This window comes from Calonectris borealis, chromosome 3 (genome assembly GCF_964195595.1).
Source record: "Calonectris borealis chromosome 3, bCalBor7.hap1.2, whole genome shotgun sequence".
Lineage (NCBI taxonomy): Eukaryota > Metazoa > Chordata > Aves > Procellariiformes > Procellariidae > Calonectris > Calonectris borealis.
The window spans coordinates 55,757,676-55,783,454 of NC_134314.1; the positions used below are offsets into that span (position 1 = coordinate 55,757,676).

General features: G+C 41.3%; 2 protein-coding genes across 14 annotated transcripts in view; both read left to right on the plus strand.

Moving 5' to 3' along the window:
- RWDD1 (RWD domain containing 1) overlaps positions 1-24,538 on the plus strand; it is a 111,909-nt gene extending 87,371 nt beyond the window's left edge. The window contains exons 1-9 of one of the 13 annotated variants that reach the window (XR_012672981.1): positions 13,855-14,046; positions 14,186-14,425; positions 16,597-16,662; positions 17,901-18,031; positions 19,046-19,189; positions 20,227-20,359; positions 20,912-20,995; positions 22,140-22,202; positions 23,974-23,992. Coding sequence is in view for 12 of the 13 variants with exons in the window: in XM_075145705.1 (XP_075001806.1) it covers positions 13,944-14,046; positions 14,186-14,425; positions 16,597-16,662; positions 17,901-18,031; positions 19,046-19,189; positions 20,227-20,359; positions 22,140-22,202; positions 23,974-24,086 (993 nt within the window). In the remaining variant the exon portion in view is untranslated. Of the gene's footprint in view, positions 1-13,832; positions 14,047-14,185; positions 14,491-15,411; positions 15,793-16,596; positions 16,663-17,900; positions 18,032-19,045; positions 19,190-20,226; positions 20,360-20,911; positions 20,996-22,139; positions 22,203-23,973 lie in introns of those variants that run through there. The other 12 variants (XM_075145705.1, XM_075145706.1, XM_075145709.1 and 9 more) reach the window with 12 other exon arrangements.
- Positions 7,195-9,885, plus strand: CALHM4 (calcium homeostasis modulator family member 4). The gene is made up of 2 exons (XM_075145718.1): positions 7,195-8,343; positions 9,139-9,885. The coding sequence occupies exons 1-2, from the start codon at positions 7,786-7,788 to the stop codon at positions 9,541-9,543; spliced, it is 963 nt and encodes a 320-aa protein (XP_075001819.1). The 5' UTR covers positions 7,195-7,785; the 3' UTR covers positions 9,544-9,885.
- Positions 24,539-25,779: the final 1,241 nt, after the last annotated feature.

Genomic DNA, 25,779 nt, shown 5'->3' on the forward strand with positions numbered 1-25,779 from the left:
AATCTCAGAAACTTTGTGCCCATCTTTCCTAAGCCTGTTCAGAATCTCAGCACTAGGGATAAAGTAAAAACATGCAGTTAAGTGCCCAGTGAGCGAGACAGTCACTTTGTTTTTGTTACCAGTCTTCTACAGTTGTCTATGTCCTCTTTTCCTTACTAGCAACTTCCTCTCTCTTCAGTTTGTTATACACATGTATATACAGATATGTGTGTCATAATTATACTTTTAGATGCAAACATATTCTCTTCAAGACACAATACTATTATTGGGTTTTTTAAACCACTGTGGCCTTATTTCCGCATTATGGCACTTTGGTTTTTTGGACTTGTGGCAAAATATTCCTAAACAGTTAGAAATTTTCAATCACAGATGGAGATTCTGAGGAAAGTTGCTATCTGAATTTTTTGTATTTAGACACACCACTGCCAGAAAACAAGAAAGAGAATAATTGGTATCTTTAATGGCACAAAATACTGCTTTTTGTGACCATGCAGTTTAAGAAGGCCTCTTGGGGAAATCTTGCATGCAGTATATTTGAAACAACTGCTGGAGCTTTAGGAGAATATTAACATGAAGTGCAGAAAAAGAAGGAAGTTTTGGTCTGTATAACTTCTACTTGATAGAATTCTGTGCTATATGATCAATGGTCAAAGCCGACATTCAAAGACAACGGTTACAGTTTTACCATTGTTTCACCAAGAATCAGATTTTGGCCTTAAAGCCAGATGTGAAAATCCTGTGATGGTGCACTCCCTGTGCGTAGAAAAATCGCAACATTAGGAGGATGAAGAAGGACCCCTGCTCACGCAACATCACCCCCAAAAGAAGACGGTCTGCTATGTAGGAGGTACACAGTGGGTACCAGGTATGCTGCGGTCCCAGATGAACCACCTCTTCCTGTAACTGTTCATGGGGTAGAGATGTGGCTGGCACAGCTTTTCTCCAAAACAAGAACAGAGTTTTGGCCTCAAGGATTCATGCTGAGGGCAAGACTGTCTAAAAATCATTTCATGTCATGGTCAAGGTAGCTGGAGAGATATGAAGGTTGCTAGAGCAAATCTCAGTATAACTGCTCAGAGTCAAATAGACTCTAAGTCCTATGGGCAGGCTTTTTTATGTCACTGCTTAATAGCTGGCAGCTTGTTGGCAGCTCACAAGGGGGTCCCCCTGTAGCCTTAAATTCTGCCAGCACCTCTGCTTTCATACTGGCAGACTCATCCCCATCCTTACAGTACTTTCAGGCTATTCAGAAATATGACTGTATAAAACACATCAATACAATAATAGCTTATTCTTACTCCATGCACAATTTTAATCGCACATTACAAAAATGTCTTACTATTTTGTGGTTCTCCTGCTTTCTTCCTGGTGGCCGAGACATGTTGCTTGTGTAACACCTGACGTAACTGATTGTCAGTTTATGTCTTTTCTTCCTCAAGCAGCATAGTTGTCTCTCAATCACTGTATTTCCTCTTTCCCTTCTCTAAAGTTTTCTCCTTTCTGCTCTTCTGCCTTTTGCATGAGATGAGTTTGCTGCAATCTGCAATGCTGCTCATGCTCCTCCTATTCTCTACGTGTACCGAGCCCTTTGGGAGGAATTTGACTGGCAATAGGTCTGCCCCTGTACATAACATAAATAACCGCTCCATCCATAAGAACGATTTGTAATCAGATACACAGCAAACAGCCATGGGAAGTCAAACCAGGCAGCCCCAAGAGATTCACAGGTCCTACGTTTTTAGGGACAGCAAATGCATTCTGTTGTTTGTGTCAGGTTTTGGTGTTTGGAGAGTTAACAAAAGCTCCCTCTCTGAAGAATAAAAACACAATTGCAAGATACTGCTGCACAAGGTAATTAAAAATTGATCATTTTCAACTTAAAGGAGCTATAGTCTTCTGTCGGCTCTGACTGGTTTAGTCTGGTGAGTTATCGTCTGCCTAGGCAGGAGCAGTATGGGTTACAGGGCACTGCTACCACCATGTTTCTGCAAAGCTGGCAGGACAGATCTAGAGCACCCAAACTCCCAGAGGAATAAACTGTGTACCTGCTACAGCTGCCAGCTTGTGCAAATGGCACTTTCATTAATGATGTTTCTAGGGGATCTTATATCATTCTTAACCTATTATAACCCCTATTTGTAAACATCCCTGCTATGAACATCCAGGAAGGTTTGGCTTGCTTTTTCTGTTTTCCCCTGAGTTAAATTTGGCCTATTCTGTTAGTTGAGATTTGCAATAAATTTAGACTGTGGTCACTAGTGAATTTAGAAATGAATCAGGTAGCTGTCTTTCCTTATAGGACTTATCTCCATATATATTCCCATTGAGTCCTCTCAGGAAAGGAGGTAAAAATACATGGCCTCATCTGAATGCCATGCTGTTATTAAATTTCAATTAATTAATAGATTCAGTGCTAGAGTAAAATTACAGGTATTTACTAGTCCAGATACACAGAAAGCAGCAGATGTGATTCATTTGGGATAAGAAGGATTAATTTACTTTAAAAACTGATAGTTTAAAGTTATGACACAATTCAGCAACAAAAAATAGGACAAATATAAAAGTATTTTCAGCCTTTTCTATGGAAAACATAGTCATCCCAACAGCTTTCATTTTATACAGAATGAGCTGGTGTTGGCAACTTTACAATATAATAAGCCTCTTCCATGTTTTTCTAGGCACTTCTCTGGCCCTGTAAAATCCGACTCCATTTTATAAGTGAACCTATTGAAGGTACTTCCCATATCTAAATTTAAATAAATTATAAAAGCCAGGCATTACAATTCTCTAGATAGTTACTTGCATTTCTAAATTGAGTCTGAGATGGGTTTGTTTCTCAGATTGTCTCCAACTGGCGACAAGCACCAAAGATGTCTCTCATTGCAAGAGACATCCCATATTCCATAAGAAAGTGTACTGCATTGTGTTTTGAAAAACAGCTCTAAAAGAGCTCATTAGCATAATTTAATTGCAGTGAAACCATCACAAAGTGCTTAAGGCTACCCATAAGTGAGCACCATTTTATTTATCCAGTTCTGAATACAAGGATGAATTACTTCAGCCTGCATTATTAACACTAGAGCCATGAAGGAACACTGTGGACCAGACAGTGCAATGCATGCGTAGTAAGAACACATCAGCATTGTTTGGAAAACATATATGTGCACAGGTTCACACACATAATATGATGTATATAGATTGAATGTTCTGCATTTTGAAAGGTTTGCACATGATTGAGAAAATGAAGCTGAAATGTGTGTCCAAATAAACTGCGGATTCAATGGCTTCAGTGAGGGAAATAAGTCAATGGTGGACTGCATCCACGTCTTCAGGAACAAAACAAAACCACGTTCTTGATTTTAACTGTTGTCTGAATTGCAGCCCTGTGAAAAGAGTAGAGGTTGGCATATATCTGGCACCTGTTTTAAACCTTAACATAGGCTTTTCAGAAATAATCCAAGGCAATTTGAATAGTGAGGAAGTTAGCATTGCCCTCCGCCTCCTTTTCTGTCGTGTTTGTCAGGAGACGATTTTAGCCTTCAGCCCCAAGAAGGTTGGTCTGGTACACTGCCTGAGCATTAGACTACACCAGTTCTCTTCATTCCCATTAAACTGAAAAAAAAAAATATACAAAATATCTCATGAAGTTCAAAAGTATGCATAAAGGTGTGCACCAGCACCCTGTCTCTTATAGTGGACTGGCTATTATGGGAAAGCTGAAACCTGTAGATCTAAGCACATGATCTCTTTAGTTAGCCCAGTATCTAAGGATTCTCCCAGATATGAATATCCCAGAGCAGAGTGCAATATAAAGGCCAATAATTAATTAGGTGTCAAATGCCTAAAAAAATACCTAAAAAAGAAGTTCTTTGAACCAAAACAAGAATACACTTGCCACAAAAGATGCGTGTCCAAATTAGTACAATACAGGATCAGGCTTTTGTTTGCTCTCCATCTCCAGCTCAATAGATCATGTGTTAAATATTTCACTCACAGAAAATTGAATTCTTTCAGATCACAAGAAGGTAGGTGATGGGGGTTTGACGCTACATGAAAAAAACTTGAACACAGGTTTCCCACATCACAGATGAGTGCTTTTATTCAAAGCCCAGTGTGGCTGCTGCTTTGGCCATGTTTCAGAATAAAACAGTGCGGTTGCTGTCACCTTGCTTGTAGTGCCCTGCCTGGGAAGCATTTGCAGAGTGACCTGCTGAAACTTCCTTCATTAGGCTAGGCATCTCAGGAACTATCTTCAAGAGGGTGTTTTTGGATTCAGGTGCCTACGTTCTGCTGAAACTCACTAAAATCGCACCTAAAATCTCATATAAATTTGCCTATAAAGCACAGCTGACTTCTGAAGCAAAAGATGTAAGTTAAAAAAATCATTAATGGCTTTGTATTCTTCCCTTAACATAAAGCTTATTGATGATTTTCTCATCAGTGCTTGTCCTGGTTAAGGGGAGAGGAACTTCTCCCTTAACCAGGCCAAAGAGACCATGAAAATGACTTGGCAGTCAGAAGCCAACCTGCAACCAGGCAGAACCCAGGACATGGGCAGAGCTCCCCTATGCTCCCACAGGAAATCTGTCAGGCAGGTACTTTCATAGCATGCTTTCTAACATGCGCAGGCAGGCTTGACATCCATGCAAAATATAACTCAAAATGCAGCTAGAGGAGGCACAGAACGTCAGCCTTTTGACTGCCAACTCAGTGATGAAAACACTTGTGCAGGACCAGAGATACCAGGGTTCAGTCTCCTCCTCCAAACTTTACGGGAAGCAACCTTCAGATGGAAAATAGAAGAACATTTCCCTCTTTCTCTCTACCTTTTCCTGGCCATTAGATTATAAAATCCTAATCTTTTTCTGATCCAATAAATATCAAAATCCTCTCTGTGGGGGAATAAGTGCAACTGGTAGAACTATGCAGGAAAGCTGGAGAATACAGCTTCTTCCCACCACAGTCACACCACGTCACTAATAATAACTGAGCTCTTGGAAGAAAGAGATGAGTGACTGAGTTTTGACTAGATCAGGTGGAGAAGGGAACTGAAACCAAACTCTCCCTTCTGCCATGGCTCCTTTATTTCAATAAAAAGCAAACAAGAGAATAAAAACTGTTTGCTTGTGTATGGGAGGATAGGAAGGTGTGATATGTCTTCCAATAACCATGTTTTAGAAGAAAATGACAAACCGTTCTCAGTTCTTCAAAAAAATCACTTATTCTCATAAGTGAGGTTCCTGGCAGTGAATTCAAGCTGATAGAGCCCTGCAAAATGACAAGCAAAACCATGGCTAAGGTTTGCCCATGTATCCTATTTGCCTCAGACATCAGCTATAAGTATCTCTTTGCCTCAGAGGCAAGCTGGCTGTCACCTCAGGTAGTGGTATTTTGGATTGTATTCAGCCCTAACTCCTCCTGGGCATCAGATAAAGAGCCTAAATGTCTACTTCAGGACTCCAGGTTCCTCCGCAAAGGTGAGTACTTAAAGGTTTGATGTGCCACCCAAACTCTTAATTGGATCCAACCCTGTAATTTGTTCCATAATAGGATGAGCCAGCAGGATTATTTACAGCACAGCATGAAAGCAAATGCCAAAGAAGTGACCATGCAGCAGTACAAAGTTGTTGTATTGATTGTATAAATTGCCTCATTCAACAGCCTTAGACTGACTATGAATATTTCAGTGTTGTACCTCTCTTCAGTTTCACATCTAATGTGTTTCTTGAGTAAACAAGTGATGCTTGGGAAAGCCTCCCTCCCTTAATACAAAATAAGACATGGGTTCCCAAAGAAAGCTCAGCAGCAATCAATCAGAGATTTTAAAATTAACTGAGGCATAATGGAAGACGCTTACAAAACACATCTTCAAAATAATTCTGTAATAGCCTGATGGGCTTATTCCACTGAATTTAAAGGAGGTAATTTTTTTCAAAATATAATGCCACTAGTACAAAAAAAAAAAAGTTATTGAAAATCCTGTGATACTGAAAGAAAATGAAGCTTCAAAACGGCAGTGTTCAGACAGCACTGGGATTTTGATGTGCTAATACTCTGCCCAAACAACCAAGAACTTAACAACAGGTTCCAGAAAAGCTGTGGCAAAGTGCTGCTGGATGTTTCAGCATGTTTCTCTATCGCTTTTAATTTTGTGTAATGGTGTCACATATTTGAGAGCCAATTACCAGCAAGGACCTCATTCACAGATTGTGACTGGGGATGAGACAAGCAGGCGTCCACCCTAGCAGCGCACTGGAGGAACAAGGTCTTGCCTAGTAAACAGGCATGACGTGTATAACATGCCATCCATATGTATAACAGCTGTGAGAGTCTCTCTGCCATCCAAGCAGATACCATGGGTGCTAAAACTACTTTTCGAGCTGAAAGTTATTATTAGCAACCCTCTCTGCAAGGGGAGAGAAGAGGCTGTGCAGTCAGACACTATTATACCATACGACCAAGTCCGCACGTGCTGGAGATAGCCATCTGTAATGGGAAGACAATTTTCCGCATAGAATTTCTGGCTGATTTTTTTTCTGTTCAACAGTAAGAATGTTTATATTACAGGCACTTAGACTTCTCGGAACTTAAACACAAGTATTTGCATATTCAGATCAGCCTGTATGCAGTGTACAGAACTACTGGATAACATAACCATAGACAAAGAGCGACCCGGAGAAAATCGTCAGGAGTAAAACGTTTTAAATTAACCTCTGTTTAAGGCTTGATTTGTGAGAGATGCTGAGAGCCGAGATCATACATCCCAATATTCAGAAACCAGCTCTGGAAACGTTTAACTGAAAAATTTCTGTCTACCTCTGTCCACAGAACGGGACTGATGATACTTACAGAAAATCTTAAAACTTGTAGTCACAAGTATGCTATATAAATGCCAGCTATTATCATGAGCATCTCTGAAGCCTGCTTGACACTGTGTGAAGTGAATAGCAGATTACACATTACCAAAGAAAACTTTCTGAAGGAAACATTCAACACTGTCAGGAAAAGAGACATGCTAGCTTCTTGCCACCTACAGGTGAAACACTAAAATCCTCATGGTCCAGCAGCTAGCTACATCTCAGACTCCAGTGTTTGGAGAGCAAATTGCCTCAAAACCAGAACTGACGTTAAATATGAACAATAAATCGGGATTCCAAACTTTGTGCAACTTATGGAATCTTTTCTGGTTTTACTTTAAAGTTGAAGCATTTTAATTTTTAAATCCTTCATTTTTTATAATCAGTCCACTTGACAAGACTTTCTTTGGTTGTTTTTTTATGAAGAATAGCTGAAAGATCTTCTTTCTTCCTTTTTTTTTTCCTAGTCCCACTCCATGCTTCTGTTAATTACCATTGATTAGCAAAAAGCTTGCCAATTAACCCTGACAGAGTAGTCATTGGTTTGATAGCATTGCATGTCATCCAAAAGGTACGGAGAATTTATTGTCAGTTTCAGATAATTAACAAGGGGCTGACAAAGCTCACAATTGCCTAAAGGCTAAATGTTCCAGAACCGCTGAGATAAATTATTGAATCAATTAAAACACATGATTGGATATCTGTAAGTACATTTAAAGCTAGCAAACAAGCTTCTAGGTGTTATGGAGTAGAATCAAAAATTAGTGGGAGGGGAAAGACTAGCAGGGGTTTTTTTGGTGTTGTGTTTGGGGTTTTTTTAAGCTGTTAAAGATCGTTCTGTTTTAGTCTGCCATTAACATTAGTTAAATATAACTAAAAGCTAGTATTGACTTAAAGCAAAAGCATCTGGTAAAGAGTAAGATCTAAAATGACTTTCCTTCCAAAGTGGTTAACTTTTCTAAAAGGCAAAGAGGTTGTTATTGCTAATGCTATAATTGCAATATTGACAATTGGTGGGCAGCAACTTTTCTCTTTTTTTACATTCAGCTGTCCCTGTCATGTTGGGCAGAACCTTATCTATGGACTGGCTTTCCTAGGAGCTCCTGCACTGATCCTTCTGGTTGTTGGCTATGCCCTGAACAACCAGACTTGGAGGCTGGTTACAGGCAAAAGGTCTCCTCTTGAGGAAGAGACTACACCAAACCAGTTACTGCAATGCAAACTGATCTGCTTAGTCTTGTGCAGCATCACTGGGAGAGCACTGGTTGCTCCAGTAACGTGGCTAGCAGTCACCCTGATAAATGGCTCGTATTACGTCTGTGCCATGAGTGAGTATGTCTCCATGCATTACTACGGAGCTAATCCTAATGTTACTGCTAGCGAACGCAGAAGGATACTGGCTGCATTTCCATGCAGTCAGTTAGTTCCTCCGGAGCTGACCCGGGCAAGAGATGAAGTGATTCTCCTACTCCGATACCAGTCACAAGTAAGTAACTCATGTTGTTTCTCGTGCCTGTGGATCTAAGGATGAGAACTTAGAGTTAATTCAGCAGGCAAAGTGTTAGGATAGAACAGGATCAGTATGTTCTGCCTTGAGTGCCAAATCTCTGTGTGTTTTGAAACCTGCTTTGTTCCTGTAAGTGGAACTGAACTTTAGGTTTATAAATTACTATGTCTGGTTGTCCCATTTGTTACCTGCTACTGGAAGAGATATTCTTCCTTGCATAGTATCTTGAAAAGTACTATCAAGTAAGACAAATGGAAGCTCAAGAGCCAGGGAGGGTATGAAGTTTCTTCATTCAAGCATAAGAAACCTGTGACTAAGGGGCCCAGGCTGCGAGAGCTCCACATGAACCAAATTAAAATCTTCTTTTTAGATCAGACTCAATTCTAAAAGCTTAGATACCGGGTAAATAATAGGGGGAACATTAAGTTGTCACTTCAGAGAAAATTGGTTTTAAACAGCGTATAAGCTAATATAGGCTAGGAATTAGATGGCTTCTCTTCTCACAATAATAGCTGTGAAGGCAAAATCCTTAACAAATTATACAACAGAACTTCCTTAAACTTGACAGAAAGAAGCAACTTTACTACATGGCTACCTCCAGTAGGCAGGGACTGGGTTTGATGGCAACAGACACTTACCAGGGTTATACCTCGTTAACCTTATTATTCAGGAAAAGCAAGTAAAGATAATCTTGCAGATTTTCTGATGCTCAGAAGTTACCCTGTGAGTATTTTCAGCTGTAACAGGTTTTTTTCTTTTCTTTTTCTTTGTAAGGTGGCTGGCTGGCTTCTGATTGCTGTGGTAGTCATCACTGTCTTCCTGTCGTACTGCCTGGCAAGCTGTTTCTCCCCACTCAGCTTTCTACATTTCAGATACTGGAGCAGCTATGTCCATAATGAGCAGGAGCTCTTTGATGAAGCGACAGACCAGCACTCCAGGCTCTATGCCATGCAGCATGTAAGGAAGTTCTTTGGCTTTATCCCAGGGAGTGAAAATGTGAAGGAAATCCGTATCCCATCTCTCAGAGAGTGGCAAGCCATTTCTGGACTAGCCTTTCTAAAACGAGTGGATGAGGAGCACTATGACTACAGCCTCCTCCATGACTGGGCGCTCAAGGAGTCTGTCGATGGAAAATACCTGAAGACTGATGAAGACCCTGTGATCAGAACACAGCTCTGAGGGTCCGAGCCCCCACCAACACCCTGCAGAAAAGCAGGAATATGTCTAGCTCCACAGACCTGAGCGGCTCCGGAACTTTCCGATACCTTATTACATTGATATATAAAGTACGTGAGCAAGTACATCTTGTTAATGTAATCCTTTAGCACATGCTTACTGACGCCTTTCCTGATGGTGTCTGACTCCTGTGGGATGCGACGGTCTACGTCTAGATTAGGGTGGGCTGTTTCAAGCTGCAGCTCTCTGCTTTCTAATACTTGTGCTAAACGGGTGAGCATGTACTGGGAGAAAAAGTTATTCCCAAATGCTTTTTCTCTCCTCCCATTAAAAAAATTTTAAAAATTAATAGCTAGGCTTTGATTGGATCCTGTGAGTCAGTCCATTCTGTACAGAGCAAAAGCAGATATCCAGCTTTGTCTCAGTGACCCCTAGCAGAAATGCCTTATTTCTCCTTTTCCACATCTTGTATTATGTGAATAAAATACACTGAGCTAACTACAAGCTAAGTCTGTGGCTACAGCGGCAGAGAAGAAACATATGGAGAAACTTCAGCAGTAAAGGCTGGGTCTAGATATGGTGATGAGAGAACTTTCAATTCTGGTAAGGAGATAAAATGCCCACCGAGAGGCACATGATGGAGGGGTGCAACATGTAGCAGCTGTATGAACAAACACTTTACGCTTGGAAAATTGAGTTCAAATGTATTCTGGCTGAAAGCCATAGCAAGGTCAGTTTCCTATTCCTTTTAGATATACTTCAAAATCTCTCAGGTGTTTGTGTGCTTGCCTACTGTACAAACAGCAAATCAGGATGGGAAACAAATCTCACTCTGTGCAGTAGGGTTTGCTTTGCCTGTGAAAAACTTACAATTCAGTCATACTACTGTGCCCATAAATATTACTGTGATTAAAAACTACTGAATTTAGTGAAAGAAGGCTTAATGATGTTTTAGTGTTAATTCAGTGTGGTATGACGCAATGTTACTGCATCTCATCTCCTCTCCAAATCCCTGTGCAGACGTTTCTAACTCTAAGGGGGGAAAAATGCGTATCATAGTTTTTCCTAATGCCTCCTGTATTGCCTTGCTATGTACACATGTACATGCGTGTGCTACAAAGCCATATGCTAGATTATAGGATGCTATCTGCTGTTAATGAATGACCCGAGAGTGTTGAAGTGGAAAAGTATAATTATTTAGTATTTTACTAGAAAATACAGGAGCCAGAAGTAAGTTAAATTGCAAATCTTAGTAAATGTGTTTGGTCTTGAGGATTTAAACTTCTAAACAAAAACAAGCACTTCAGCAAATGCAAATGATGTATGTGCCGAATAACTGGAGAATGATGCATATTTTACATCCCTAAACAAATTCTCACAAATTCCCACATATGTATTTAATCTGAATCCTAAACTGTCAGGTATGTGGTGAGTTGACCCTAGCTGGACACCAGGTGCCCACCAAAGCTGCCCTATCACTCCCCTCCTCAACAGGACACGGGAGAGAAAATACAACAAAAGGCTCGTGGGTCGAGCTAAGAACAGGGAGAGATCACTCACCAAGTACCGTCACAGGCAAAACAGACTCAACGTGGGGAAATTAGTTTAATTTATTACCAACCAAATCAGAGTAGGGTAATGAGAAATAAAACCAAATCTTAAAACATCTTCCCCCCACCCTTCTTGTCTTCCTAGGCTCAACTTCACTCCTGATTTTCTCTACTTCCTCTCCCCAAGCGGCGTAGGGGGACGGGGAATGGGGGTTGTGGTCAGTTCATCACACGTTGTCTCTGCCGCTCTTCCCCCTCACACTCTTCCCCTGCTCCAGCGAGGGGTCCCTCCCATGGGAGACAGTTCTCCATGAACTTCTCCAACGTGAGTCCTTCCCATGGGCTGCAGTTCTTCATGAACTGCTCCAGCGTGGGTCCCTTCCACAGGGTGCAGTCCTTCAGGAACAGAGTGCTCCAGCATGGGTCCCCCACGGGGTCACAAGTCCTGCCAGCAAACCTGCTCCACCATGGGCTCCTCTCTTCACAGGTCCACAGGTCCTGCCAGGAGCCTGCTCCAGCACAGGCTCTCCACAGGGTCACAGCCTCCTTTGGGTGTCCACCTACTCCAGCGTGGGGTCCTCCACGGGCTGCAGGTGGATATCTGCTCCACCGTTAACCTTCATGGGCTGCAGGCGGACAGCCTGCCTCACCATGGTCTTCACCACAGGCTGCAGGGCAATCTCTGCTCCAGTGCCTGGAGCACCTCCTCCCCTCCTTCTCCACTGACCTTGGTGTCTGCAGAGTTGTTTCTCTCACATAGTCTCACTTCTCTCTCCGGCTGCAGTTGCTGTTGTGCAGCAACTTTTTCCCCTTAAATAAGTTACACCAGAGGCGCTACCACCATCGCTGATGGGCTCGGCCCAGCATCGGGTCTATCTTGGAGCCGGCTGGCATTGGCTCTGTCAGACATAGGGGAAGCTTCTAGCAGCTTCTCACAGAAACCACCCCGGTAGCCCTCCCTGCTACCAAAACCTTGCCACGCAAACCCAATACAAGGTAATAGAACTGCACTGTTTATATGAACTCCTTAGGAAGTAAAGTACCTCTGTTAGTAAACACAATCCCTAATCTAACTTTAAAAATCGTTGTGTGTTTTTTTTATTTAAGTAAGATGGAAGACTATGTGTAATCTGGAATACACGCAACTGATCTGTATATTTGAAAGTTTTGGCAAAAAGCCCCTATGCTGATGTCTGGATCCAAATGACAAAAAACTAACTGCTGTCTTTATTCTATGTCGGTTCTTTCCACTTCTTCCCTTGTTTTACAGTACCACTATAAAATGATGCAATATTCGCAGCTAAGAGTGAGCTGTCAAATTCTTTTAACTTCTTGCTAAACTAACTTTTAAATTAAACTTCATGTTTTCCGATTTTGTCCCAATTACTATTTGCCCTGTATTTTTTTTTTACAGTTTATAATTTAAAATACTGAACGGAAGTGCTAGCTATATCTGTCATTGTGAAGTCAGCCTGCCAATATACAATAGACTATCACTCCGTTAGCATATATTAATCCATAGTATAAATACCGCTGTAGTACTAGAGGTGATTTGGTGCATTTGGTGTATTTCCCTTCACTCCTCTGCTCCCTGAAACATGTCACGGATTGGCGGTGAAGGCACAGCTTTCCGAAGAATTCATGAATACAGAAAAATCAGTAAGTTAGTACTGAACAGTCTAACTGTGCCTGCTAAAACCTGAGTCATCTTACCCAAAATCAATTTAGAATTGCAGTTTGCTCAGTTGAAGTGAAAATGGTACTCTTTATGTCCACAGTAAAAGTTTTCTGGAAACCTTGGGCTTGTAAAATGCACCTGAGGGAAAAGTGCTGGCCGTATGCCCAGGAAACTGATGCACCTTAAAACGTCTCTGTATACCAAGTACCCATCAGGCTCTGCTGTTGTTTAACCCTCAACAGTCTTAAATTAATCCTTGCAGGTAACCCCCAAGTATGGGAGCTCCCAATATTGCTAGCCTTGACAACTCCTGTTCTGCACTTACGTAATGCTGCTGCTTATGCGATGGGACTTCTGACATCACTGTGAACGTTTCCTGGAAAGTTTGCACGTGCTTTTTAATTCCAAGCTGTACCACCAACTGATTTTTCCAGCTGCATCATATGAACTTCCAACTTCAGGCTGAAACGGCATTCAGCTGCCTCCACGGCACCCTTGCGCTATTCCTAGAGCAACAGTTTTGAACCCCCTTCAGTTTGCTGATCCCTACACGTTTTCAATGACTGACAAATAGCGAATACCAGCCCAACAACAATATGCTTTTAAAAGTAACTCGGAAGCCTGCGTCTTTAGGTAGGAGCCCACGGACCTTCAGAAATAACAGAGCCTGCCTACCTCACCTATTGAAAACACTGCTATTCCCAGCGGGGGGAAGCCAGCGCAGGCGTGGTGCCCATGATGAAGACGGGACTGTTTCGAGGTGGGTACGCACATCAAGTCTGTTCTGCCCTCAGAGATGGCCGCCAAGCAGCAAGTACTAGGATTAACCGGCCACAGGGCACCGCACTCGACCACTCCTTGTGAAGGCAACCGAAGATCACGAAGGCTCCTTATCCGTGCCCTCACGACCACTCTTCAGCTCCACCGCGCCCGCCCGCCTCAGCCCAGGCCGCGCCCACAGCCGCTCGCGCGGGCCGCTGGCCGCCCGACCTGCCTCCCCTTCAGCCCGAAGGCATCCACCGCCGATCGAGGGCGCTCGCACGCGGGGACGGCGCTAGGCATGCCTAGCCGATGCCGGAGGGGAGCGCGCAGGCGCGGGCCGGCGGTGAGCGGCGGCGGCGGGGGGTCGCTTCGCGGTGCGGGCGGCCCATGGCCGTTGGCGGCGGCGGGCGACGATGACCGACTACAGCGAGGAGCAGCGCAACGAGCTGGAGGCCTTGGAGTCCATCTACCCGGATTCGTTCACGGGTGAGCCGCGGCGGGGCCCGTGGCGAGGCGGTATGAGGGAGGAGCGGGAGGCCCCGCCGGGTGGCGGCCGCCCGCCGCCCTGTGCCTGCCCGGGCTCCTTCGGGCGTCTCCCTGCCCGTAGCTGCGCGGGCTGAGTATTTTCCGTCTTTTTTCTTTTGGTTTTCCCTAGGCGGGAAAGCCAAAGCACTTGATGGCGCTTCTCGCCACGGTCCGGGTGGCTGGCGTGGGCGCTGCCTGCCTCGGCGGCGCCTGGCGCCGCGGTACGGCAGCCCGGCGTGGACTCCCGTTCCGGTACCTGACCCCGAGCCGTGGCTGGTGGAAGGATGCTCTTTGGAGAAACCTGTCAAAAGATGCGGCCCTAGGTGGAAATTGGGGAATTGGCTTGTGTGTCGGCCAGTTTTCCTTTCTGGTAACAGCTTCGCACAGCCGTGAAGTGCGGGATGTTTTGGGGTGCTTAAAGGTGCTGATTCCTCTGTAAGTGCATTGCCAGTATCTGCCTTGTTCCGTTGCAGATCTGTGGTGGAACAAAGGCAAGCTTTAATTCCCAGATGCAGTATGTTTTATTGCTAAAACTTTTATATGGTGGATACGTTGCTTCGTCGGATTTTCAGGACTTCCTAGTTACCATCAAACAATTAAGAGTATCCACCATGCTAGCTAATCCAACGTGATTTATGGTGCTCAGCGTCCAAAGAATTTTAATGGTGAAAAAAACTGTGCATTTTCTGTTTCCTTCCAGCACAGTATTTACTCTGCCCGAAGTCCCACAGTATCTTACTTGGCAGTAACTTGATTACACAGACGTTTGCCCAGTACATTTGCCCGTTGCTTTAATCTGAAAGTCTTTCAGGTTCTTCAGTTTTATGTTAAAGGTATATGAATTGATCTCTGGTAGCTGGGGATGCTGAATCACTGATACTGATATGGAAGTAATATACTTTCATATAACCTCTACTCTGATGCTTACTCTGAGTTATTGTTTGTTCATGTAATGCTGTTATGCCCAAAAGAAGAGGGAGGAAAAAAGATGGTGGTAGTAGTAGTACGGTAGCAATTAGGCAAAATCCAGTTAATACTGTGAGAGCATATATACTATATTGGGCATAGGTCACAACAGTGATACAAAGCAGTCCTTATTTGAGGATATGATCTGCAATCCACAGTTGTGTGATGAGGTTTCTAGTTTGTGAAACTTAAGATCACAGGACTTGCATTTTGTGCTCTCTATAGAGCCGCTTGTTGTCTGTCTTCTAGCTGCCTCATTCACGCAATTTCATTCTAGTACATTACTGTATGAGGTTCAACAAGGCCAAGTGCCGGGTCCTGCACTTCGACCACAACAACCCCATGCAACGCTACAGGCTTGGGGAAGAGTGGCTGGAAAGCTGCCCGGAGGAAAAGGACCTGGGGGTGCTGGTTGACAGCCGGCTGAACATGGGCCGGCAGTGTGCCCATGTGGCCAAGAAGGCCAACGGCATCCTGGCCTGTATCAGAAATAGAGTGGCCAGCAGGACTAGGGAGGTGATCGTGCCCCTGTACTCGGCACTGGTGAGGCCGCACCTTGAATCCTGTGTTCAGTTTTGGGCCCCTCACTACAAGAAGGACATGGAGGTGCTGGAGTGCGTCCAGAGGAGGGCAATGAAGCTGGTGAAGGGTCTGGAGCACAAGTCTTATGAGGAGCGGCTGAGGGCACTGGGGCTGTTTAGTCTGGAGAAGAGGAGGCTGAGGGGAGACCTCATCGCGCTCTACAACTCCCTGAAAGGAGGTTGTAGTGAGGTGGGTGTTGGTCTCTTCTCCCAAGTAACTAGTGATAGGACGAGAGGAAATGGCCTCAATTTGCAGCAAGGGAGGTTTAGACTGGACATTAGGAGAAATTTCTTTACTGAAAGAGTGATCAGGCCTTGGAACAGGCTGCCCAGGGAAGTCCCTGGAAGTATTTAAAAGACGTGTAGATGAGGCGCTTGGGGACATGGTTTAGTGGGCGTGGTAGTGTTGGGTTGACGGTTGGACTTGATGATCTTAGAGGTCTTTTCCAACCTTAATGATTCTATGATTCTACTTGGGTAGTACATTGTTGAAGGAAAGCACTAGGTATTCCTTTTTTGTTTTAAGAAGCATTTGTTACATTAAGCTGTCCTAAATATAGAAATAGGTGCAGACATACCGTAAAAATAGTCCAGGGTCAAGAGTGCACTGGATGCTCATCACACATATCTAGTGCAATAAAGAGTTTTGGGACCTTCCTGCATACATTCAGTGTGCTAACATAAGTCATTTGATGGTAGGTAGATTTGCTTTTTGGAAAAGTGAAACTTCCAAAAAGAGAGAACTTTCCAAAAGAGAAACTTTTTGGTATTGTTCATGTTACATGTTCTCATTCAAAGAGCACGCCAAACATCACATCATGTGGAAAATAGCTGTTAATTAAAAAGTATTTATTTATAGGGTAAAAAGGCCCTTAACACTGTATCAAGAGCTTCCTTGCTTCATTAGTTCTTGAGAAATTCAGTTTTAATGATGTGAAGAAGTAGTTGTCTGATTTAAGGAATCTCTCTCTGTCTCTTTTTTTTCTTTGAACAGTATTGTCAGAAAAGCCAACGACTTTCACAATCACTGTGACATCTGAAGCGGGAGAAAATGATGAAAGTAAGTTGATCATGTCTTAAACACATATAGGAGGAGTTTCTGTGTAAGCCTGATTTGATCACCAACAGCTAGTTGTACCTCCACTTAAGTCCTCTTAGGGGCCTGATCCAGCAAGCATTCCTCAGAAAATGTAGTTCAAGGATTCTGGTGATCTGTGTTTAGTTTACAGAAATGTTGCGCGCTCTCGCTAGGGCTACTTTCTGATATGCTGAATCTCAAATGCTTTGTAGCATAGCTTTGAAAAGTATGGGTTGTCATCATCCCTGTTGTAGCTTACAGCCATGTTGTGAGGTGATTTTTTCTAACAACTGTATGTGTACCAGCCACGTGGGAGAATTGAGTCTGTGTGTTGTGAATATGCAGCCCTTAAGGAACAGTTCCAGAGCAAAGAGCTGTGAGTCCCAAGTCCCTGTGTATTTGTTGGGTATCAGTGGTTGCGTGGGCTTGTTGTAAGCAAGCCTTGCTCCCAGTAAGTTTGAGAGCTGCTGATCTCGTTACTGTATCAGAAGGAAGAAACTGGTGCTGTCTCCTTCAGTTTTAAAGGAGCAAGACCTGCTCAGAGCAGGTGTCTGTGTTGAAAAGACTGCTGGGCTGCCAGAACTGTGAGTCTGGAACTGAAGGAAGTCTTCTCCCTGGTATTCTGGCAGGATGCATAAAAGGAACGTGATTCTCTTTTGGCTTGTTTCCATGTTATCCTGGCTCTGGGTGGCTTCAGGTTGAATGCGTTCTCCTTAGGCAGTTCTCTGTTTAGTAACTTCTACTGGACATTGTGTTCTTGTCATATGGTTTATGTGGAGCCCTGGTACCCAACACAGTGGTTGATATTCCAGCCAGGCACACAGAATTTAAAGCAATAATATGCTGAGATTCTCTCTAGACCTGTTGTTAGGACTATTCCTCATTTTCTCCAGCTTTAAGTGGAATATGAGGGAAAAGAGATTACTGCTCCAGTACCCACTGTACCACAGAAGGTTTTCCAGTCTTTCTGAAGACCTTTCAGACATTAATAGCCTGTAAAAGTTTATGTAAGGGTAAACTTTATCGCCTTAATTTCTCAGAACTCTTGCATTATATTTGAATCTGTTCATACAGTTTTAACATCTGTGTAAGGTGACTGTTCCTTTAAGACGAGAATATTTTATATTTTGAAATATTTAGGCTGCTGATGCAATAGAAAAATATACAATTAAAGTTACGTAGAGTTATCACCATAAGAATATATGTTTTTTATCTTGTAGCTGTCCAAACAACCCTTAAATTTACCTATAGAGAAAAATATCCTGATGAAACTCCACTTTATGAAATTGTCTCACAGGAGAATCTTGACGATAATGATGTCACGGACATAATAAAACTACTAGAACAACAGGTAAGGAAAATGGAATATCTCAATTCAGCTTGATATCACTTCACACTTCAGCCAGAATTTTTCTCTCAAATCAGTTGTTTTCTGAGGTATGTGCTACTGATTTGAAACCTATTCCATACTGTAGGGACTGACTTTGAGGTTTGAGTTTGGTAAATGACATTATTGAGGTAAATTATGCTAATGAGGTAAAACACGGGGCTAATTCAGTGTGCACAGGTACAATAATGAAATGGAAGTGCTCTAGGGCACTCTTTTGCAGTTCTAGCTTAAGGTGAATTTGTTTAACTGTATATATAGTATTTGTGGAAATAAGCCACTTTAATTTTACTTGGAAAGATTAAAAAATTGATTCTTGATTCTTTTTAATAACATAACTATTTTGGGGGAGTGGGTGGGTGGATCTCTTCAACCTTTGGGGTCAGTGAGAGTGCATTGTGAAGGAATGAGAAGGAAATGCTTCTTTGGTTTCAGGAAATCTTGAAAGTCCTCCCTGCCTTAAAATTGCCATAATATGTTCAGTAGGCATTCTTTCTTTTCAGTTTACTTCATATAACCTTCCTTTCATCAACTGATGCTTTTTGTTTTTCCTGGGAAACTGTCCCACTTTAAAGGGGCATGTAATGGTGTTAAGGAATAAGCCATTTCAGGAGAGGAGAGGTTCTGAGTGATTGTTGTCTCTTATGATTTATGATATTAAAATCTTTGAGTTGTATTCCTACTATAGGTTTTGTTTTATTCATGAAAAAGCCTTCCCGATGTCTATAATGTGTTGATAACCTGAACACAGGTGTTCATTATTGGTGTTTTGCTGCACACCCATTTGGTGGTAACTTTAACTGGATTAATTGGCCAATTGACTTGAATTTTACAGCGAGCTTTTGAGACTGGTGCAGAGTGCCTCAGCTGTGTTATCTGCATTTGCATAGCATACTGCTTTCTAAACATACTTATGCATTCAGCTGCTGAAGGTTTGAGGTTCTCCTTCTGTTTGAAGTTGCCTTCTTTGTGTTGTAGGCAGAAGAAAATTTAGGAATGGTAATGATCTTCACTCTAGTCTCAGCAGTACAGGAGAAATTAAATGAAATAGTGGATCAAATAAAAACACGAAGAGAAGAGGAAAAGAAACAGAAAGAAAGAGAAGCAGAAGAAGAAGAGAAAGTATGTAAAATAATGTTTTCAACTAAAAATTTCCTGCTTTTTTTAAATGCATGGGTTTGATGCAGGAGCAATTCTCGGTTGCAGTGGGAAAGGAACATCTATCCCAAAGTTGATACAATTAAAACTTAAGGACTAGAAGATTCTTTAGTGCACTTAAGTGATCCCCTCCTGCCATTTTCTAAAGCAGTCTTTTCAGAGACTTGCATGTTCACAATCTCTTCTAGCCTTACTTCCTAAGGCAGGGGCAGGGATTTTTCCCAAATGAAATCAAAGTTGCTGTAGCCAGTTTTTTGCTTGAAGAGGCAGAGGGCATGGGGAGCCAAACAGGCTAGAATATGGCATGCTGCACACAGGCTGCATGATCTGAGGAAGTCTCTCTTGGTAGACTGAGTGGGTAGTGTGGAAGCAGTGGGACCAGTCTTCAAGACTGATTTGTCCACCCTGCACGTGTCCTTTCTGTCAGCCACTGTGGAATAGTTTTTCCATTCATGTGTGTGATATGTCCATGTGTGAATGTGCTGTGATAAGTCCAACTACTGAGTCTTCACTTCCTTCTTCAGAAATAGCTGGAGGGTGATGGGACTTGGAAGGTATTTCAGTATTTCTGAAAACGGCAGAAAAATAACTGGGAAAAAAGAATCCTTTTTTCTGTCTCAACAAGATAGGAGGGTTAATGTATTTTAATGGAAAATATTTCAGTGTAGATTGCACTTAAGAGTTGATAAGAAGTGCTGCTTACTTATGGATAACCTGTATTAGTGGTGTGTTGCTAACTATTGCCTGTAGGTCCAAAAGTAGTATGCGGGGTTTTTCTGTAAGAATTTCCACCTTGGTACAGCTCTCTGAAGGGAGAGTCCCATGACAAAAAACAGTAAGAATGTGTTCTTTGTATATTCTCAGGGCTAGGATTAATTTCTCGGAATACTTCACAGCAAGCAGTACTTCTTGAATGTTGTAATTTAAATAATTCAGAGAATGCTCATCTTCACTCGTAGCTTTGAAAGTTGTGTTTACAGCCTTGTTTTCTGTTCTTCCAGCAACGGTTTCATGGCACTCCTGTTACCATTGAGAATTTCCTAAATTGGAAAGCGAAGTTTGATGCAGAACTCCTAGAAATAAAAAGGAAAAAAATGAAAGAAGAAGAACAAGCGGGCAAAAATAAATTAAGCGGTATGATTTAAAACTGGTCCTGAAGTTTTTGCAATGTTACCAGACTATAACGACAAGCCTAAAAATAATTTTTACACTGAAAGATAATGGTAGTAAATAAACTCTTAATGCAGTATTTGATTATTGTCCTCCATGTCGCATGAAGTCTTTCTGAGTACTGATTTTGGGCTAAATACAAAGCTAATAGATCCAGGATTTCTGCTGAAGTCATTAAGGTTCCCAAACCGTGTGTTTAAGCTTTGTCGGTTTTGTGCCAGACAGTGTACCACTTGGAGCCACTACTGACAAGCGTTCTTCTGGTAGAAATAGTTGGGGTTTGTTAAGCAACAGAAAGAATCTACATCAGACAGTTTATTGAGTTGGCCTTTATTGTACTGGATCGCACAGTGACTTCAGATTATGTAAGCGCATGTAGGAGCTTGGGATGCTGTTGCTGGACTGAAGCAACACAGAGGCTGGCTGCTGCATATGACAAGCTTGTGATGACTAGTGGGAATGGCTCTGATATTTTGGGGAAGAGCTTGTCATAGCAGTGGGCTCTGTGTTTTGCAGATCACAGTTTGTCCAGCAGAAAGCAAACTCTGTATCCAGTGGGCAAAATGTGGAGGAAATTACTTTTCTTATGAGAACCTGTAGGTAAGAATTAAATCTCAGGCATCCTCCTCCACACTCTCCATGGCTTAGCTTTGGACTGGTTCTCCTGTGGTGTTGGATCCACTTTTTAACCTGATTACCTGAGAAAACATGACCAATATAATCGTGCTGTATCACTGTTGTCTTTGCTCCTCCCTTCTAAAGGCTTTTGAAACTTTTGGCTAGTTTTGATGAAATTTGAGAGAGAGATGGAAATTTTAATGTAAGTAAGTTTCATGAAAAGCTGTACAGGGCAGGAGACACGCTTGATTCCCCTCTGAAGGGAATGCATTTGGGAATCTGCAAAGATGAGATAGTAGAAATCAGGCTTCTTCTAGTTTTCCTGTTCTTAAAATTATTGTTAGCGTGCTGTGTCTGTTTTCCTCTATACAAGTCAAGTCTATAGAAGCTCACCTTTACAAAACTAAAAACAGGCTTATTCTCAGATGTAGTGAGTGTAACCCCAGTAGAAGTAAAAGGTGTCTTAAATGTTTTACCATGAACACCAACCAGTCTTGTTGGCAGAAGCTTGCATAAGCAATGCAAATGTAGATGGAAGATGGGTAACTTATGTGGAAAGAGTCCTGAACTTTTCTTCCCCTACCTCCCAATTAGAAAGGCTTTACCTTGCCTTGTGTGATGTTTCCTTCACAGATGTGTGTGTGTAGGAGCTTGTGATTTGTGTGTAGATCCAAGTTGCTTTTCGAAAGAGGAGGATATATGGAAAAAGATGGAGGAGGCAGCTAATTTCCTTTCCAGTTCCCACAGAGGATTTCTTGTGGAATGCAAGATGAGGACTAAAGCAATAAGGACTGAGCAAAGGCTGTGGGGCTGTACACCCCCCACTGTTAAAGCCTTAGTAACATTAAAGTGACTGTAAGAAACAGTGACCCGTTTCACATGTAAGCGGAGGAAGCCTGTTGGTGTGGAAGAATCCTGGATGAATAGTCAAAAAATCAGAACAGGGAGCTTACAGAAATGAGCAGCTTAAAAAAAAAAAAAAAGGAAAAAAAAAAAAGACTGCTACAATTGGTTAACTTGAAAAGCCTAAAATACATGTGCTAACTATTGTTGCCTTAGGTTGATAGTTATTTCAGAATTCTACTTGCTTTATATATTTTTTTTTTTTTTTTACTATTATTTCTAGGTAAACAGCTGTTCGAAATGGATCACAACCTTGACACCTCTGACATCCAGTTCTTGGAGGAAGGTAAATTTCTGTTTGTTTCCACAACTGAAAGGCAGTGGCTTAAAATAGGTCAAAATTTCTAAGCAAAATCTCTGTTCTATTTCTGACTTAACATCTTACCTTAGTATCGCTTTTACATAAGAAGAACTTTCTAAGAAGTACTGTTCTGCACATTAAAGAGAAATGATTTTAACTTCTTTCAAAAATGAACAAACAAAACATTTTCAAGATGCTAAAGCGTATTTATTTGCAGTTTTGAGTTTGAGTTGATCTTATTTCTGTTGCTTCTATTCAAGTGTTTGGACTGGAAACAAAACCAAAAACAAGCAAAGCAAAACAAAAACAAAACAAAACAAAAATGCAACCAAATCCTGCTTTTTCCTTTTTTCTAATAGCCAGTCTTCTTACCTCCAATTTCCAGCACAGATCTTGAAGTTGTGTCTCCTTCTTTCTGAATCTTGACACCAATAGTAAACATCTTGCAGGTCAAAATAAATGCTATTTGCCTCTATGCAACCCAGTTGTTCTTCATGGGTTTGTGCAGATTTGTCTATTATCTTACCAAAAATACCTGACTTGGTGCCAGCTGAAAATTTTGTAAGTCCGTGCCAAAAGATGTTAAACTTTGAAAAATCTGTTGGAGATAAATCAAATAAATCTACTCACAGTCACCTATTTAATTTTCTGTACTGCCTTTTAGTATCCCAGTTGAAAAGACTGGCTTTTGAGTTAAGACAATTCTTTAATGTAGCTGCATTATCTACTGATATTGCAAAATACACATGCAGAAAAGAGTCAAGAATTTTCTCTGCAAGTAGCAATTTAAAAAAAAAAAAAGTTCTTTATGAACGTCAGTGAGTATAAACTTGAAATGGCAGTAATGGGGTAGTTGAGTTTCTTCTAGTTAGAGAGCATAATTTAACCTTGTCTTCCTCCAAAATGCCTAAAGTGTTGATGGAACATTTGGCTATCTCTGTATTTGGGCTCTGTGCCCAAATGACTTGGATTAATGTATTAATCCTGTTGCTATTGGTGATTAAAAATTCCTGTCCTCATTGCATTCTGTCATAAATGCACCAGGTTACTAACTGCAATTTACTATTACAATACCGTGTAATAAGCAGTACTAATTTTCACAGCTTAAACAGATTTAGCATTTAGATGGAAATGGTTATAAAGGCTCTTTCAAATCCAGTGAAAGAACGGAACCTTATTCAGTGCCCGGAAGATGTCGCTGTTGATACACACAAATAAAATAGCAGTAGTCCTCAAGTTTTATCCTTAGGTCAGCATCGTCTCTTTCAGAAGAAAATGTGAAATCATAAAAACTTCATCTTGCTTTTAAAATCTAAATCTGAAAACAAATGTAGATATATAAATGGTGTGTAAAGTAAGTAAGTTTTTTTAGTAAACCTTATGTGTTTCTGTGGCTATGATAGTTGTAACTGTTTCAGCCGTGGGGTCCTGAGCTCCTATTTTGACAGTACCTGGGAGAAAGAATCTCTGCTTGTGGGAACTATAAATGTTAACTTCATTCTCCCAATGGATTCTGAGGTCCTGTGTGACATTTCTCTTGACTGGGTTTTGGTACGAGGGGAAAAAAGCTTTGCTTTAGCTGTAAAAGGATAAAATGTGGTGTTTCCTTTTCCATATGTATTTGATATATTAAAAGTCAAGTAAGTTAACAGCTACCTACATTGAAGAACGAATATGAGAGAGAGTTGTGTATTTTGTTGTTCAGGTGCTGTTTTCCTGCTTGCATGAAAATAAATTACTTTTCTGTTCTTTGCAGCTGGAAACAGCGTGGAGGTTGATGAATCTTTATTCCAAGAAATGGATGATTTAGAGTTGGAGGATGAAGAGGATGACCCTGACTACAACCCCGTTAATTTAGATAGTGATTAGACTTTTTTGAACTGGCTGTGTCATCAGTATGGACATATATAAGGAGAGAGGGGCAGGCAGGAAAGCCACAGCATCTGTGGTTTTAGTAATGTGTATGAGGTTTTTGTTTTCTTTCCTTTTTTCTTTTTTTCCAAAGAAAAAAACCAAAATATTTTAAATCCAGGAGAATGGTCTTCTGATGACTTTCATCATAAATAAATTTACTTTAATATTTCAAATGAAAAATTTGAGGAATATTGATCTGTCTGAAAATGCTATTCTATTTTCTCTTATTTTTTCCTTCTGATTTCTGTAACTGGCTTTTGAAGAGCTGTGACAACAAGCAAGATGGAAAGATGTTATAGCAAGCGCTAAACACACCTGCATCTGAAGGCTGAGCAGTTGTTCTGCTATCTTCCACGTAGGGTATACATGGGCAGCTTTGGTGAATAAAAGGGACCACATACTATGCAGTTATTGTTTTAATTTTTTTTTTTTTCTTCTGTGGAATTTTGTAACATTTCAAGTCAGTTCTGGTGCCCCAACCTATCAGCTGTAGATAGGCAGCACTAGTCACCTTTTAATAAGGCATAGCCTTATTAAAGTTTAATGGAAAACATTTCCATACTGCTAAAGTAGAATCTTTTGCCGTAGTTGAGGATTATAGTTTCAAAATGACTAGTTCAAGAATGTAGGGAAAAGATCAGAATGAGCTGAAGTCCTCTTAAAAAGTTTAGTTGATTTGTTCAGAGAGGGGGTTTTTATTTTGAACTTGTGCATCAATGAACTTCCATGGAAAAAAAAAACAAACCACCCTAGGAAAATCAGTTTGCTTTTGGCAACAGACTATGTTGAAACACTATCAGTGGAGCGCAGAATACAGTACCAGGATTTCTAGAGTGCTTATAGGTTTGAATGTAATAGGTGTTGGTTTAGAAGCATCTTGTTGGCAGTCCATAAAGGTTAGCACAACACACAGTAAAGCTACACATCAACTCATGGATGTTAACCATCCTGCAGAGTTGCTTATGGAGCTAATGACTTGATATTAGACTCCTTTTCCCTTCCCACCTCCAAAACACCCCAGAACACTGCGAGAACTGTGGTGTTTAAATATGCTGTGTTTGAGACTGCATCAGCTAGAAGGATGACGGTATGGGTGAAGGTTTCAAAAGACAGCTCTCCAAACAGAGAACCACCAGGCATGTCAATGATTAAACACTGTGTGCTGAATTTTGAAATACTGTTAGTAGGCTGCCTTAACTGTGCCAACTTCAACCTTTGAAGAGGATTGCACTAAAGTATCACACTGCTTAGAGGAATAATAAATTTATGAACTTTAATATTTAGAAATTCCATATTCAAAATGAGAAGTTTCATTCCGGAAGTAATTTAATGGTGTGTAAGATTCTCTGCTCATCTCTCTTGAGAACATCTGTTTAGGATGATCTCCTTTAACATGTTTCAGTAGTCTTTTCTTTTTGTATTCAAGATGAATGAGTTTCTAGTAGATAGAAATAAATGTTCAAGTACCCTGTAAATACTTTTATAAATTAACCATGTGCCTTTGTTCCTACTGTCCTGATCTTTTTAATTTTGACTATTAAGAATTCTATACAAGCATCTAGGTTTCAATGATAATGTTGTATGTTTCAAAGCAATAAGCAGGATCTGTGTTCCAGCAGAGCTACCAAATAGATTAAAAAATTGTGAG